Source organism: Thamnophis elegans, chromosome 5 (assembly GCF_009769535.1).
Source record: "Thamnophis elegans isolate rThaEle1 chromosome 5, rThaEle1.pri, whole genome shotgun sequence".
In the NCBI taxonomy this organism is placed as follows: Eukaryota; Metazoa; Chordata; class Lepidosauria; order Squamata; family Colubridae; genus Thamnophis; species Thamnophis elegans.
In genome coordinates, this window is record NC_045545.1 from 100,752,158 (window position 1) to 100,769,835 (window position 17,678).

General features: G+C 44.6%; 1 protein-coding gene across 1 annotated transcript in view; it reads left to right on the plus strand.

Annotated features, from left to right (window-relative positions):
• Window positions 1-368: 368 nt before the first annotated feature.
• Window positions 369-17,678, plus strand: part of STAG3 (stromal antigen 3) — a 46,292-nt gene continuing 28,982 nt past the window's right edge. Inside the window, exons 1-7 of the mRNA XM_032218657.1 lie at window positions 369-581; window positions 887-983; window positions 1,082-1,158; window positions 1,289-1,738; window positions 12,821-12,894; window positions 12,977-13,100; window positions 15,195-15,293. Coding sequence (XP_032074548.1) covers window positions 369-581; window positions 887-983; window positions 1,082-1,158; window positions 1,289-1,738; window positions 12,821-12,894; window positions 12,977-13,100; window positions 15,195-15,293 — 1,134 coding nt within the window. The remainder of the gene's footprint in view (window positions 582-886; window positions 984-1,081; window positions 1,159-1,288; window positions 1,739-12,820; window positions 12,895-12,976; window positions 13,101-15,194; window positions 15,294-17,678) is intronic.

Genomic DNA, 17,678 nt, shown 5'->3' on the forward strand with positions numbered 1-17,678 from the left:
TGTTCAACAGGCGGCTCTCAAAAGGCAGAAAAGCCCCCCTCCCTTAAAAGAACCGGAGACGCTTCTTGGCCCCCCCGTCGAGATTCCGGTGACCCCCTCCCCCCTCCGCCTTTGGAGGGGCCTTTGCCCAGCGCTCTGGGAGGGTCGACGGAGCCCCGCCCACCTGCCCCGCCTTCCCCTTGCGCCCCTCCGCCCGCCCCCCCGCCCTTTGGCAGAAGGGGAGCGCCGCTGGAGGAGAGCCCCGCCCCGCCGGCGCATGCGCAGGTCGGGAGGGCCCGCGTGCCCGGCAGGTGTCGGCCTCGCCCTCGCGCGCCGGAGTCACGTGACGCGGCCGTCGGGTTGCCGCTCGCCTCAGGCCGCTTCCCGCCATGTCCCCGCCGTCGGTGGCGCTCAGGCGCCGGCACGCCCGGTCTCCCTCCCCGGCCGCCGCCTCCTCCTCCTCCTCCTCCTCCGCTGAGAGCGCGGCGGCGGAGTCGGGCGAGCCGGGGCGAGGCGCGGGCTGGGACTCGGGCAGCGACGTCGAGGCGGAGGGGGCGGTCGGACGGCGCGCTAAGCGGCCGGCCCGACGCCGCGGCTCTCCGGTAGGCAGGCGGGTGGCAGGGCGAGGGCGGCGGCGGCGACGACCCGGGGTGACTGACGGCGGCTCTGCCTCCTCCCGCCCGGCGCAGGTGCCGAAGCGGGCGAGGCCGCGAGCGTCGGGCGAGGCCGGATCCGCCGGCGGCTTGGGCCTCTTCGAGGCGCTGAAGGCGGGCAGGAGCGCCCTGGAGGTGAGACGCGGCCGCCCTCCCCTCCCTCTCCGGGGGCTGCGGCGGCGGCGGCGGTCCGAGCGGCCTCCCCGTCCCCGTCTCGAGCCTTGGCCTCCCGCCGCCCCTTCCCTCCCCCGCAGCCCCTGGTGGACGAGTGGCTGGAGGGCTACCAGGAGGACCGGGCCCGGGGCTTCGTGCAGCTGGTGAACTTCGTGGTGCGCTCCTGCGGCTGCAGAGGTGAGAGGGGCAGCCGGGGGAGGGGGGGGGCTGGGAAGGGGAGGCTGCCTGGGGGCGGCGGAGGATGAGTCGGCCTCCCGCTTTTTCCTTCCTTGCAGGCGCCGTGACTCTGGAGACGCTCGGCCGCCTCCAGAACTCCGAGATCATCAAAGGCCTGACCGAAGCCTTCGAGGAGGTGAGAGGGGGCCCCCCCCCGGACTCAGGGGAGGCCCAGAGGCTCCCGGAGGAGGGAACGGGGGGGGGGGGTTGGCAGACGCCCCATTGACTCCGGTGGGTTTTCCTCCCCCCCCCCCCCCCAATGCCAGGATTCAGCCGAGTACCCGTTGCTGCTGAACACTCCCACGTGGCGACGTTTCCGGGCAGGATTCTGTGAGTTCATAGCGGTGCTCGTGCGCCGTGCCCAGCATAATGTTGTTTATGATGAATACTTGATGGACGGCCTCATTGCCTTCCTGACTGGCCTCTCTGATTCTCAAGTGCGCGCGTTCCGTCACACCAGCACCCTGGCAGGTAGGACAGTAGCTGGGGCAAAAGAGGGGCCTCCCTGTGGCTTCCCTGGCGCTTGCGAGTTCCTGTGCTGTGTGGTCCTTTCTTCCATTCCAGCTATGAAGCTGATGACGGCCCTGGTGCACGTGGCATTGAGTGTAAGCTTGCAGAAAGACAACGCTCAGAGGCAATATGAGGCCGAGCGGGCCAAGGGACTCGGCTGCTGGGCCCCGGGGAAGCTGGAAGGGCTGTTGGGGAAACATAGGGAGGTGAGTGTCTGACTGGGAACCTGATAAAAAGGAAACCTTTTAGCTGTACCTTGTTTAGTGACAGGCTCATAAAGTTAAGGGGTGCCTGAAAGGCCACCCAGGACAGCATCCACTGTAGCATTTCTGATAGATAAGCATATAACAATGCTTATGTTTGGTGATTTTTGCCAAAGAAGGAACGCTGTCATGTGGCAGTGTGCTCAACTTTTTTACATTTTGTATAATAAAATAGTTGTACTTAATGTTTAATTTTGAATTTGCAATTTTTAATTCACCGGTTTTAGTCCCATCCTCTCAGGAAAAAGTGTGTGCGCTTCTTTTGAATTTTAACTTTTCAGGTATTTGAAGAGTGCTCTTATATTTTCTTTCATGTGAGGTAAAATGCCCAGTTCCTTTAACAATTTATTAAAGAATCTTGTTCAGCTGCATCTTGTTGCTTAGCCTCTGCGGTCATTAATCCCAAATTTTTTGTGCAAGATCCACTAAATAATTTCAGATAGATGACCATCCAGCCTCTCATTGCTGCTTGTGGCAGCCTGTTCCATTGACTTGACAGCTCTTACCCTGAGGAACTACCTTCTGATATCTTAACAATTTTTTACTTCATAGTGTTAACTCATTTGCCCTGGTCCTGCCTTCCAGGGCAATAAAGAACATGTCAGTTCTGTCATCTCTCTGAAACTTTTCATGTGTTGGAAGACTGCTATCAGATGGTTCTCTTCAATAGGCTATGTATACCCTCAAAAGACTTGGCTCCCAGTTCATTCACAACCTTGGTAGCTCTACTTTTTAAAACCGGAACTGGACACAGGCCTGCAAACAGGGTGTGGCCATTTGGGACAAGATAGGGTTGAACAGTTCTTCCCATTGTCTCGGCTTTGTGTACCTATTAATGTGTCCCAAGGTAGATTTAGAAGTTTAGAAGTTACACTGCCATCTCATGTTTGATATGCAATAGACAAGGACATTAAATCCCTTTCCCATGTCCTACTGCCAAGCCAGGTTTTTTTCCCCATTAAATAACCACAGTGTTTAGTGCTGTTGCTAAAGTCTGCGGAGCTTTTTTTCAATCTTCCATCTAAATTATTAGCTATATTTCCCAACTTTGTGTTGGCTACAGACTTCATAAATTAGCTTCCTCCACCAAGTTACTAATAATTAGTATTCGATACCACAGAGCCAAGAAGAAAGGTTCTCCAAAGATGATCTCCTTCATGCATCAAGGGGGCATTAAGAAGATAAGAGTTCATCTTATCAACACCATCACAAAAAGACCAAAACGCCTCACCAGCGATCAACACCTAGATAAGCAGAGATTAACACCAAGGTTAACACCAAAAGCAAAAAGCAAACAATACTCCAAGCCAGCAAACAGTACACGTCCCAACCCAGGAACCACAAGACCATTCCCAGCCCCACTGACAGCAAGCCATCGGGATATAAATTGAGAGTAAACACCACTCTCAGTTGCGCCCCTTTCTGGATCGGGATGCTGCTCTGTGCACAGTCACTCGTGCCCTCGTCCTTTCTCGCCTGGACTACTGTACGCTCTCTACATTGGGCTGCCCTTGAAGAGCACCTGGAGGCTTCAACTGGTCCAGAATGCGGCTGCGCGGGTTATCATGGGGGTACCTAGGTGCTCCCATGTTACACCCCTTTTAGGCGGCCTGTACTGGTTGCCGGTTGTCTTCCAGGTGCAATTCAAGGTACTCATTATGGCCTTTAAAGCGCTCCGTGGCTTCGGCTCAGGATACCTGCGAGACCACCTACTCCCTCCAGTAGCCTCCCACCGTCCAGTGCGATCCCACAGTTGGCCTCCTCAGGGTGCCATCAGCCAGACAGCGTCGTCTAGCGACCCCCAGGGGGAAAGCCTTCTCTGTGGGAGCGCCTTCCCTGTGGAATGAGCTGCCCCCGGAGCTTTACACAATCCCCGACCTCCGGTCCTTCCGACGCACCCTAAAAAGTTGGCTTTTCCAGAAAGCCGGCTTGGCCTGAATAAAATAAAATATAGGATTAATTTGGTTGTTAATTTTAATTTAATTTTTAAATTTTTATTGTAAATATCAATTGGAGTTTTTTTGGATACTATATTTAATGTCCCTTTTAATTTTTGTAATATGTGTTTTATGTTGTACGCCACCCTGAGTCCTTGGGAGAAGGGCGGCATATAAATCCAATAAACCTAAACTCTACTAACACTGATGATGTTATGTAGTTCGGTAATGAAACATCTGCAAAGAGATCACCAAGCTTGGAGAGCACCAAGGATCTCTCTTCAACCCTGAGCTACAAGTATTCTCCATCGGTACCACATATTGACGTCAGACGCTCCAGAATGCACACAGATGGGAGAAATGTGCAGGCAGGCAGTCTTTCACGATGGAGCAACTATTCTTCCTGCATGAATACCTACAGCAGGATGCTCTACCCACCAGTGTCAAACACAAACCTCCAATTAACTGCACAGCCGGATGGAAAATAGCCCAAGAAAGAGGGTGAAAAATGATGCGACTTATGATCGCAGATGCAAACCTTAAGACTAAACAAATATCAGCATCCCATGGCAAATCCGAAGGGCAGCTGGAGCAGACCATCACACCAGGGCACATAGAAAGCCCGGCCACCACCACCACCAAGACTATTTCTCAGAGGTATGCTGGAAAAAGGAAAATCAAACTACAAACCAACCTACTCAAACCTCAGAATCAGAGGCAGCAGAGCCTGAATGGGTGGTCAAAATGTCCAGATGTCCATTATCTACTGCAGTACACAATATCCCACAGAAAGCCTCAAATATAGCACAGATAATGCTATTCAGCCAGAATTCTTTGCATCCTTAGAAGAAGCATTTAGAGCCACAGGGCTTCCCACAGAGACGCAAGGAAGCATCTGACAAACTATCATGCCACCGGCCAGATGTAGATGAGAATAAAAGCAGCAGAGGCAGAGCAGCCCTCAAAAACCTAAAAAAGGACCAGAGTAGTATCATCCTACCAGCAGACAAAGGTGAAATTATGGTTATCGTGGACAGATCACGATATATACAAAAATGAAAGAATTACCAGAAGACAAACTTACATCCCAGAGAACACCAACCCAATGCAGAAGCATGACAACCGAATCAAGGGAACTCTGAGTGGCCTCGCCTTGAAAGCTCACATTATCAAAGAGGAGCAGAGACAGATGGACCCTCCCTCCCATCCTTTTGTGGATGCCCCCCCCCAAAAAAAAACACAAACTGGGCAAAGCGCTCTCTTCAATTGTATCATTAATGGGGATCCCCACAATATCACAAAAGAACAAAAAATGGGGGGCACTTCACAGGGGGAAGCGAATACTCCGTCAGCTTCCCACTCTGTCTCAAAAGAATCAAAGATGAGACAGTAGTTGAGAATGAAGTCGTGGTCTCATTTGATGTCACAGCCCTTTTCACATCCATCTACCTACAATTAGCCACGGAATCCACGAAAGTCCTGTTCCACAGCAACTCCAACCAACCAAATGCTCCAAGATTGAAACAGTCATAATCATGAATCTTACCAACCTCTGCTCAACCACTCATTCTCTCAATGGGTAAATTATATCATGAAGTAAAAGGAATTCCTGTGGGATCCCCATTTTTAGGATTCATAGTGGAGACTCTAATGCAACATCTGGAATCGATCGCACTCTTGCATGTACAACTCAAACTGGATCTGGTATGTGGATTTTTATTTAGAGAATTTATATTGCCGCCTATTCGCACATGGCGACTCAAACTGGCTTACAGAATATAATACCCCATATAAAAACAATAAAATTAATAAAAAGTCATATAAATTAATATACTGAAATCGGCCCCGGCGACAGCACCTCACACAAACCATTTAATGGGCTCCATCCCACTTTGGGTTCCCCAGGCCCGCTGGAAGAACCAGGTCTTCAGTGCCTTCCGGAAGTGCTAGAGTGGGGCCATTCTAATCTCTCGGGATGATGTTCAAGAGAGAGGGGGCCATACATCAATGAGAGGAAGAGTGGGAAACAGAAGAAAGAAGAAAGATGGGAAGAGAGGGATAGGAGAGAGGGTAAGGGGGGAAGATGAGGAGGATAAGGAGGAGTGGAATGTAGAGAGAGGAGAAGGAGAAAGGAAGGGGAAGTAGAGCAGGAAAGGATGATGGAGGGAAGAAAGGAGGTAGGGGAGAGGCAGAAGAAAGAGGTGTATGGAGAGCAGAAGAGCCAATAATGGGTTTTTATCTTTCTGGGCATTGATGACAAGAGGAACTGGTATAATTACTACTTAATACAATAGGATACTGGCTATGTAATAGTATACATGTGGTTATATGTTATGAAAGTGGAAAATAAAAAAGTATATTGGAAAAAAAAAAAGAGAGAGGGGGCCACCATGGAGAAGGCCCTTCTGGGTCCCACCAGGTGTATCCCCCTAGAGGATGGGACCTGCAACATTCCCTGCCTCCCTGCTCTGATGGTTCGGGTTAGATGTGACCGACAAGAGATGGTCACTCAGATAACCTGGTCCCAAGCCATGAATGGCTTTAAAGGTGACAAGTGCCACCTTGAATTGCACCCGGAAGCAAATTGGCCGCCGCTACAGCTCCCGCAGGAGAGGTGACACATGTGCACACCGGGGTCTGCACAAAACCATGATGACTCCTTTGTCATAATTAAGGGACATTAGAGAACATAAAACCATCAGCATCTTTAAAGGAATAAAATTCACAACAGAAGAAAACCACATGCTCCTTTTCCTGGATATCCTCATCAGCAGAGACAGCGATGCCAAACGAGGAACACAAGGTTATCCGCAAAACCACCCACACCAACTGAGTGTTCCATTACCAGAGCAGCAAATCACCCGCAAGAGAAGCTGTGTCAGAACGCTACAGATAATCCTCGAATTATGACTGCAATTGAGCTCGAAATTTCCATTGCTAAACAAGACAGTTGTTAAGTGAATCACTGCAGCGGTTAAGTTAGCAACATGGTTGTTAAGTGAATCTGGCTTCCCCATTGCCTTCGCTTACTAGAAGGCCGCAAAAGGATCACATGACACCCACCCCCCCCAGGGCACTGCAACCGTCAAAAATGCTTGCCAGTTGCAAAGCATCCAAATTTTGATCATGTCAGCATGGGGCTGCTGCAATAATGGCTAAGTGTGAAAAAATGGTCATAAGTCACTTCAATGCTGTTGTAACTTTGAATGGTCACTAAACAAATGGTTATAAATCAGGGTTACCTCCAGTTGGATGAGCAGAAAAACACTAGCAATCGTGAACATCAGGGAAAAAAATCATCTATACAACATCTTACAAAATGGATATTCATGCAAGTTGATGAAAAAGTGCCGGACCACTCAGCCCAGTATAGCACAATCAATACAAGCCCTGAAAAGGACATGCATTCAGAGGACATTAAGAAGATAAGAGTTCATCTTATCAAGATCATCAGAAAAAGACCAAAAGCTCCTCACCAGCAATCAACATCCAGGCGAATAATAGCAATTAACTCCCAAGATTAATATTAGATCAAGAAGCAAACAGTACCCTAATCCTGCTAATAGTAAACGGCCCAACCAAGGAACCGCCAATGGAGCAAGCCACCAGAATATGAAAGAAGGGTAAACTTCACTTCTTACTAGCGGTGATGATGTGATAGTGAAACTGCAAGGAAAGAAGCTTGGCACCCAAGGACCTCCCATTTCAACCCTGAGCTACAAATATTCTCCACCAGAGTTCATCTTGCACAATTTGTGAGAATCCATGCTGACTGCTTTTACTTGTGGCATGGCTCTCCAAGCATTTCATCGCCTGTTTTGAGGGCTTTGCTAAATATACACATCATGATGACAGGATCTGTAGCTTCCTGGGCGTTCCTCCCTATTTTGGTTTTATAAAAGGTTGGACCAATTCATGGAAATCACGAGGATCAGTCCTAGTCTTGGTGGCAGCAGGACTGGCTCTGAAGCCCATCTGCTGTGGGAGATCAGTGGGCTTTCTTATGCGGTTGGTTGGCCACTTTGAGAACAGACTGCCGGACCAGGAGGTCCAGGGTTCCAATCCTGAAGGGTACAGCTTATATTCTTAAGGGGATGGTTTTGTTCTGCTCTGATCTGGGACCTCTCTGGTCCTTCAGGAATTCTTGATAATCACTGAGAATAGTTTTGTGATCACCACTGCTGGTTCTTTCTGTGCATTGGGAGGCAATCCATCTTATCCTGAAGCATGAATTGAGTGGAATTAACTAAGCCATTCCTATCCTAGGAGGAGTCTGGTAGCACATTTTCAAGTTAACAAATTAATTTAGTTAACCATGCAGGTCATTAAGTGAGGATCTCACATGACCGTGAATTCTGACTTATTGCCAGCTTCCTCATTGGCTTTGCTTTGAGGAAGTTGGCAGGGAGTCTTGGAAGTCAGGACCATGTGATTGTGGCTCATAGCAACTTTGCAATTGTGAACTAACCCCAAGAACCTGGATCGCAGCCATGCGACTGCAGGGGCACTACGATAGCCAGAACTTAAAGGACCCATCACAACTTCTTATTTTTCAGTGCCATCACAAGTTTGAATCGTCTCTGAAGCGTTGTAGCCTGAGGACCGCCTGTAATCGCTAGAGGCTGTCTTGTATTATTTGGTTACATTCCCCTCCATCCATTTTCAGCACGTGATGTTTTTGTCTTTTGATGTTTTAATCAATTCTGTAATATTTGCTGGTTCCCTGCCAAATTTTTGTTTGGCATTAAATTCATTCTCTGGAAGTTGGATTTTTAAAACTATCCTTGAGCTGCCACAAATAGCCAGCAAAAACAGTTCTCTGACCCAAAGGTCCTGGGCACTTACTGGGCAAACTGCCAGCGCAGTTGCAAGAATTAAAATTACTCAGTTTTCCTGTCTGCTTTTGAAAATCTCATGTGAAATTTGAAGGATAAGATTTTAGAAAAGCGTATTTCTTTTTGTGTGTATAGACTATTACCCCTTGGTGTCTAGCTCCCAAAATTATTGCCACTTCCGGGTTCACAAGTTTTCTCCCAGTTGGGGCAGTTCTGTGAATTTTTAAAAATAAAATCCTTAGGAGACAGATAATATAGTCATAATATGGGCAACATATTGTCTAAAGTAGGGATGGGGAGAGGACTTTACACCTTAAAGGTTAGCTTCTTTCCCCCTGGGAATCAGTGATGGCCAGGAAACCGTTCTGGAAGGTGGACTGTTTTAAATGTGGAGAAGGTGGAGACACTGAAGCAGGGGAAAAAAGACTTTCTGTGGAAATGAGTGGGTGTGAAAGAATACCAGGAGGGAAGGGAAATGCTGTAATTGCAGGAGAGGGTTAGGGGCAAGGAAAATGGGATGGAACGGTGGGATGCAGTTTGGCTGGAGCAACAGTAAGTCCTCAGGTGTGATGTGTGTGGATGGAGGAGGAGGAGGAGGAGGAGGAGATGGTTACTGGAGATGTGGAGGTTATAAAATGCACAAATGGGGTTGGGGGATGCTGCATACTATTATGAATATCAGAAAAGAAAGGGGTTTCGGAGGAGAAGCAGGTAATGAGACCGATTAGGAACAGAAGCAGCTCCTGGTATGCAGAGGCCGCTTGGGATCAGGACTCAGTTATTATGGCAACCGTTCGGCTCCCTCCAATGGAGAGGCAGAGTGGTGGCCTGGTGCCCGTGGCCAGCCCTGACCTAGGCAGAGGTCTGCTCTCCAGATGCACAGCGGGTAGTGATTTTGTGTTTTTCCTAACTCTTCCTCCTCAAATTACTACGGATTTTACTCTTGGGAACCCCCCCCCCCATCCAGCTGCCTAGCAGCATCGCCTATTAAGCAGGGTTGGTACTAGGGTCTTCTGGGCAATTACCGTATTTTTTGGAGTATAAAACACATCAAGATTTTGAAGAGGTAATTTTTTAAGTTTTTGCACTCTGCAGACCTCCCAAACCCTCTGCACATCTCATTTTTTGTGAAAAACAGGGCATGCAGAGAGTTGAGAGGCCTGCAAAGTGCTCCGGGGGGCTGGGGGGGGGGGGGACATACACTCGCGAAAATGGGCCCGTTTTTTGCCCAACAAAGGGCATGCATAGCCTGTTTTTCACTTGTTTTTGCCCCCCCAGCCCTCAGGAGCACTTTGCAGGCCTCCCAAATCTTCTGCATGTCCATTGTTGTGAAGTGGGCGGGGTTTCTGGAGGCCAAAAATGCTGTATTCAGTGTATAAGATGCACCCAGATTTTCACCCTCTTTTTTTAGGGAAAAAAGGTGTGTCTTATACTCCAAAAAATACAGTAGTACTAGGGGGATTTCATTCTCCGTGCCTTTGAGATGCGGTCAGTTACTCAGAAGTCTGCGATATCAGATTGTGGTGATGGAGAAATAACTGTAAATAAGCATATAAATGATCAGATTCCAGATGGATAACCAAAGACTAATCTGGATGCTATTGGAACAGATTACTCTCAGCAGTGGGTTTGCAAGCACATAGAAAAGAATATATATATTACTTGACAGGAACTTGAGTAAGTGCAAAAGATTTCCTCTTTTTGGAGAGAGAGAGAGAGAGAGAGAGAGAGAGAATGACCCTTTTATTTGAAGTGAATGAGTCCAACGCTGTATCAGGAGTTTAGCAAAGCATTCAATAAAAGTTTTCCCTCAGATCCAAACAGAAGATTTGGCTTGGGAAAGATAGTTGTAATCACCTTAGTGACAATGATGCAGCTGGGAGCATAAGCCTTCAATTTTATTACATAATAAATATTTTTAAAGGGAAGATGAAAAAATACAATAATATAAAATGGAGAGACAAAGAAAAGAATTCAATTCTTTAATGGCCAAGTGTGATTGGACACACAAGGAATTTGTCTTTAGTGCGTATATTCTCGGTGTACATAAAAAGACAAGATACATTCGTCAAGAATCTTAAGGTACAAGACTCAATGATGGTCATAAGGTACAAATAAGCAGTCAGGAAACCATATCAATATCAATTGTAAGGATTCAAGCCACAAAGTTACAGTCCTGCAGTCATAAGTGGGAGGAGATGGGTGATAGGAACAATGAGAATAGTAATAGTAATGCAGCCTTAGTGAATGGATTTGACAGTGGTGAGGGAATCATTTGTTTAGCAGAGTGATAAGTGTTCGGGGAAAAAGCTGTCCTTGTGTCTAGTTGTCTTGTTGTGCAATGCTCTATAGTGTCGTTTTGAGGGTAGGAGTTGAAACAACTTATGTCCAGGATGTGAGGGGTCTGTAAATATTTTCATGGCCCTCTTTTTGACTTGTGCAGGTCCTCAACGGAAGGCAGGTTGGTAGCCATTGTTTTTTCCTGCAGTTCCGATTGTCCTCTGAAGTCTCCGTCTGTCTTGTTGGGTTGCAGAACCAAACCAGACAGTTGCAGAGGTGCAGAGGACAGACACAATAATTCAGCTTGAGCTTCATTGAGTTGGCGCGGAAAGAACATTCTTGGTTGTGCTTTTTTGATGACGTTTTTGATGTTAAGTATCCATTTTAGGTCTTGAGATATTATAGAACCTAGAAATTCGAAGGTCTCTGTTGTTGATTCTGTGTTGTCTGGTATTGTGAGAGGTGGTAGAATGGGAAGGTTTCTCCTAAAGTCTACCACCATTTCTACGGGTTTGAGTGTGTTCAGTTCCAGATTGTTCCGGTAGGCGGCCTCATCACTGTTGTATCATCTGCAAACTTCAGTAGTTGAACAGATGGATAGTTTGACATGCAGTCATTGGTATATAGAGAGAAGAGGAGAGCACGCAGCCCAGAGGGGCTCCTGTGCTCATTGTACAGGTATCTGATGTGATTTTGCCTAGGTTCACCTGCTACTTCCTGTCTGTTAAGGAATCTTGTGATCCACTTACAAGGGTGTTCAGGTACCGCGAAGAGAAATTTAAGAGAAAGCTAAAAGTGCAAGAAAGGAAAAAAGTAAAAGTAAACAAAAAGAAACAAAGAAGTAGCTTCTAAATATTCTTTACAGTAGCTTTTAAGTACAATTCTAAATTTACTTCTTTCCGTAAAGTTATGTGATTCCCTTTCGCTAAACTATTTTGTCTAATCATCAAAAATATAAACCATGAATTCATGATTCTTCATGATTCATGATTTTTTTCTGTTTTGTGCAAAAAGCTCATAAAGGGTGTCCAGACAACAATAAATACAGATACTGCCTTTTCTCCATCAAAAAAAGGTCAATTTATCTATCTCAGCAAATTCCATAATTTCCACCAACCATTGTTGTGGGTTATGCCATATCTTTCCATACAATAATCTCATTGCAGTTATGTACAGAAACAGTTCCATGACTTTTTTCCAAGCATTTGTCCAATCTCCAAATAAAAACCTCTGCTCTCAATTGTATATAAATCTTTAACATCTTATAAATCCGTGTCTGTATTCGCAACCAAAATTTTCCAGTTCTTTTATACATCCAGCAAACATAACAAAATGTCCCTTCTTCACATTTCCAACTTAAATTTGAAGTGCGTTTATACATTCTAGATAATTTATCTGGTGACATATATCAATACATCATTTTATAAAAAATATTTTTAAGATTATAGTGTAAATTTCAATTGAGCGCTGTGCTGGCCTTGTGAGGAAGAATGTATAAAGGGTTCGGAATGTTGAGAGTTCAGTCCTAGGTAGTGGCAGATGTTTCTCTCTCCTAGGACTCAGAGAAAAAAAATATCTGCCAACTCCACATAGGCTTCAGGAAGGGCATCTGACCAGTAAATGCTCAGTTCCATCCAGTCGCCCTGACTCTACCCTGAATTAAAGGATTATAGGGTCATAAAAAGGGAGGTTTCTAGTGTAAATTTCAATTCTTTTAATCACATAGTTCCCATTGTTTCATCTGTATATTAAGCCCATTTTATCCTACATTTTTTCACTTGTTCCTTTTCTCTTTCAAATCCCCCAATATATTTATATGTTTTAGCAATTGTATTTTCAGCATTGATACCCAATTTTCTTTCGAACTCAGTCTTACAGCATTCAAAACCATACATCTAAATCTTTCTAATAATTATAAACAAGGCAACCGTTGATGGCTATTATCTCTCTGCCAGCAGTTCATCTGTTTTTAGTTCCAGGAGAAGCAAGAAGAGCTGGAGACCTTGATGAATGCTCTTTTCAAAGGAGTCTTTGTTCACCGCTATCGGTGAGTGATATCACGGCAGGCGTGAAAGGAGCAGGCTCAGGATCTGGACTCTGATTGCTGTCCCGGTTCTTTGCTTTCCAAGGGACCTCATACCTGAAATCCGTGCTATTTGCATTGGAGAGATGGGTCAGTGGATACAGCATTACACCACTTCCTTCCTAACTGATGGTTACCTCAAGTACATTGGCTGGACTCTGCATGACAAGGTGGGTTGCCCCCGGGCACTTGCAGAAAACGTATTTGAAGGGCATTCAGGAATTAAAAGTTCATGCAAGATGTATTTAAGGCACCCTTGTTACTTACTTCATGTTTCCAGGATCATGAGCCCATCTGCTTATTTGAAGAGAGCTGTGCAAAACATTTGAACAAGACGCTCTGTAACATAGAAGTGTCCATAGCAGTTGTTTTTAAAGTGCTAAAGCAGCCACAACTTCTTTCAACACATGCACCTCTTCAAAATACGCTCCCAGGTGTATCTGCTTTGCCAAAGACATGGCTGCCTTAATGATTTGAAAGGGTGTTTTGCATGTGCTCTTTGCATATTGTGAAGGATCTTTTGCAGATGGTCTGCACAGGTGCTGATTCAATACAGGGGGATGTTTCGTAGTGGCATTGATGCACACTCATTTTTACATTGACAAGAAGAAATTCTTGGGATTGGCAGCAGTAGTTAATTCTTCCTTGCCCATTTCCCCAGACACCTGTTCAGCCCTTCAACATGAGCGGCTATGCCTTTTGCATATGGAGAGAAGTGATGTTGCCAGCTATCTTAGTTTTATTAATAACTGATTCAGGAAGGATGAGTTAGCACTGTTGTTGTCTTTAATGTGGTCTTTAATGACCGTAAGTGGTAGATCTGAGATTGTGGTCACTGAGCGAAGTGATCACATGACATCTCACTTTAACAACCACTTTGCTCTACAGGGAGCACTACCTGTACAGCACGATTTGGTTCTCTTTCTCATTCTAAAGCTGTTCATGGCTTGGTTGTCAGCACCTCTCCATTTAATAATTAGGAAAGAAGACCATGAGACTCCATTTGTAGAAAATCAAATGTACTTTTACTAATTAAAAATGGTTAAATAGCGGTTGCATAGCAAAGTCTGGTTAATTAGGCGCGAAAGCAGTTGATATATAGAATAGCCCATTCCACTCCCCCTGGCATCATAGGCCTAGTCCAATCATAAGTCCTTCAAGTGTCAGGTGTGAGATAACTTCAAAAGACATCACGAAGATGGAATGTCGGTGCCGTTAACCCAGGCGGGAAACATCCACGCATGCGTAGTACGTCCATCCAAAGATCTCCAGAATCTTCCTCCAGCACAAGAAGTAACCCCACCCAAATACTATGCCCTCCCTCCCTGTTTCAATGGCAGCTGAAGCAACAGCAAAGCAGAAGCTGACATTGGTCCTGGTGGCCTTAAAACTTTCTTCCTCATCTTTGAGTCAGCAAGGAATGTTCTGTATCCCATTCCCCTCATCTAGAAGTGAAAGGTCTTAGAAGTATACCTGTTGCAGTCACATTCTTAAGGAACGGTGTATCCTAATAGCGTAAGGGTGACCTCCTTCCTATTCGTACTTAGAAGACAACACAATTATATTTACCAGGATTATGGATCTTAATGTTTATTGGGTGTGTTTAGGAAAAGGCCATGTATTCATTCGTCTGAGAGGCTTTAATTTGAATCTCTGTACTAAGTAGAGGACCAGGCTTAATGGCCTATATAGGTGGTTCCAGTTCTATGGGCCTTTTTACTGTATATTGATTCACGTATCGGGCTTGTTACACAACAAAACCCTTCAGCTAACACACCCATTCTATGTATTGATTGTGATGATTAAGAATGAAGTTGAAACAGATGAGGACTTTTCCTGACATTGAAATTCCTTCCGGATTGAATGCAGAGATCCAAATTTCATTGCCCCTGGTGGAGAGCTGCCTATCACCTTCTGCCCATTATTCTCCTTTTTCCTGGTCTTGCAGTAGCAGGGCTGTTACTCTTTGTAGTGCATTCTCTGGTAGTAAAGAACATCATCCCCATTTAGGTTGTTATGTTCTCTCAGTCGTTGCTTCTTAAGGGTCAAATGTCTCTCGATTGGACAGTTTCCAATTTCTGACCACTTTTGTTGCCCTTTTCTGAACCTGATGCTGGCTGGGTTACTTGTCAGAGTTGACAAATGCAAATTCAGTACAAAGGGAGAGACTTGGTGTTGCTCATCACCCTTTGCCGTTTTTAGACATTATTTGACTTTTGGGCTTTAAGAAATCGAATAGCCTGACAATGGGCTTTGTCTTGCAGCAGGGGGAGGTCCGACTCGGTTGCCTACATGCACTGCAGGGCTTGTACTGCAGCCCAGAGACTGCCTCGCAGATGGAGCTTTTCACCAGCCGCTTTAAGGTAAACAGCCGTAATATGTCCCATTAGCTTTTTTTTTATTATTTACTTTAATTAAAAACACAAAAAAAGAATCCTCCTTCATTACATCTTGTAGAAAGCGTGTCGATTGGTTGCAGATAACTTCCGTGCATTTATTCCACAGTCATTACTTATAGTTCATATTAGATTATACACTTTAAGTCAAAAATCTTTGTATATCTTAATGTACCACAATTCTCATTTGACTACAATTATTTGAACATGCTTTTACTTTACTTTTACTTTACTTTTTCCTCAAATCATTCATACTTAAAGACACAACCACATAATGGCATTCATTAGCTATTTCAAAAAAAATCCTCCAATAACATTACACCTTTATAGCATCTTTTAAGTAAAAGTCAATTAATAAAGTTTCTAAGCCTTTCCCCCCCTTTTTTTCCCAACTCACTGATTAAAACTTATATCCAAGTTACTTTTGCCAATACCATAGCATGTATATATTGTTAAACAATGACCATTAACATTTCCTTGTTGGTATTAATAATTGGCTAAAAATCATTTACTATTTATGCCCCATCTCCTCTCATCAGGGCCCCCACCCCAAAAAAACCCTTACACCTTTATAACAAGATCTAAATGAAAATTTGTTAATAAAATTTATAGGTCTTTTTCCCAAGTCACAATTTACAATTTATATCCAAATTTCTTTTACTAAATTGTCAATACATGTATCTATCATTACACTGTATCCATTATCATTTCATTATTATTATTTATGGCTAATTAATTGTTAGCGAGTAAACATTTAAAACTATCTAGAAGTTACAAAGTTCCTACTTATTAATCACCAATAATAAAAAAACCTAATTTTTTATTACCAACTTTCATTGTCAACCTGTATCTTTCCAGTAACAAAACAGTCTTATATCTCTTGCCAATTGTGGAGTCAGACTTCTTTTTGTCTCCTTTATAAGGTTTTTATAGGCTTCTCTCCGCACTTTGTTGCTTGAAAGGTCTCTCAGATAATCTCTTTGCCCACCAGTTGCTACTAAAATTAACTTGTCTTTGTTTGTCAATCTTGCTTCTGAAAAAATTTCTCTTCTTCTCTTCTGTGTCCTGGAATCTGGGGTAGAGCTCCAATTCGTTGAATTCCCTTTTCCACATTCCCTTTCCATTTTCACCCACATTTGCTCCATTATTAAATTCATCTATTTTCTTATCTTTATCTTTTATATCTTCATTCTCCCCTTTAATTTTGGGAGCTCCAACCCCATCATCTTTTGCTGTGAGGAAGACTAGTCTTTCCAGCTTCTTCTCGATTCTCCCATATCCATAACCATAGATTTTGAATTCCAGCCAAGATATTTTGGAATTTTAAGGTTTCCTCATCTAAGTATTGACCCATGTTTCCAAAACAGAAGAGAGAAAGAAAAAGAAAAAAAACCAATAATGACTGCCAGTCTAGTCTTCCAGGCTTCTGATACCTTTTATTTTATTTAAGTTGACTTAAACACAAGTTCTTTTATGCTCTTCAAAGGGAAAGGGTTCTGTTCCCCCCTCCCTCCCTCCCTCCCTCCCTCCCTCCCTTCCTTCCTTCCTTCCTTCCTTCCTCTGCCAAAATAGTTCTCAGAGGCACCTGTGAAAACAGTTGGTGCCCTTGGTTTTTTATCAGTTTTGTAAACAAGTTGCAAACCCTTCGGCTGCAGAGTTAGTGAAGTCAAATAAAGAAAGAGATATGTTCTTTCAAAAAAAAAAAAACCCTCCGACTGGCAGTTCATTTTCACCTTCTGTAGGAAACAAATTTCTTTACATTGCTTTTAGTGTGATTTAATAAGTAGTAGGAAGAACTGTTAAAATAAAAAGGAAGGTTTTAATCCAGAAGTCAAAAAAATAAAGCAACAAGAAGCAGAAGAAAAAAAATCAATCCGTTCGCTTTAAGAGGAGAAACAGAGAACGTGACGAACATTTCAATCCACAAAAAATAGTTACAATGACAGCGGGGGAAAAAAAAACTTTCCACAGCGATCCCATTAGGATTATTTTCGCAGCTTAGTTCTTTTGTTTAAGGGTCAATTTGGCTTTAAGGAAACATTTCTTTGGGCAGTCTTTAGCAAAATAGAAAAAATACCTCACCAGATGGACTCACTTTCTCTTTTCACTTCCTTCCGGAGCGTCCCAACTTCATCAGCCTAGGGGCTACCTGTTCACCACGGGCTTGAAGCGCTTCCCTTGGGTCTAACAGGGATTTTGCGATATCCCTGGGACCACAAAGTCTTTGTCTTCCTGATCACCATCTCTACGGGACGGTTTATGTCTCAATGGGACCCCCCAGAGGCAAAAGTGTCAACGGCGGTCTCAGAGTGCCGCACGTTGTTACATCGCGACGTGGATCCGCCTTCCAAT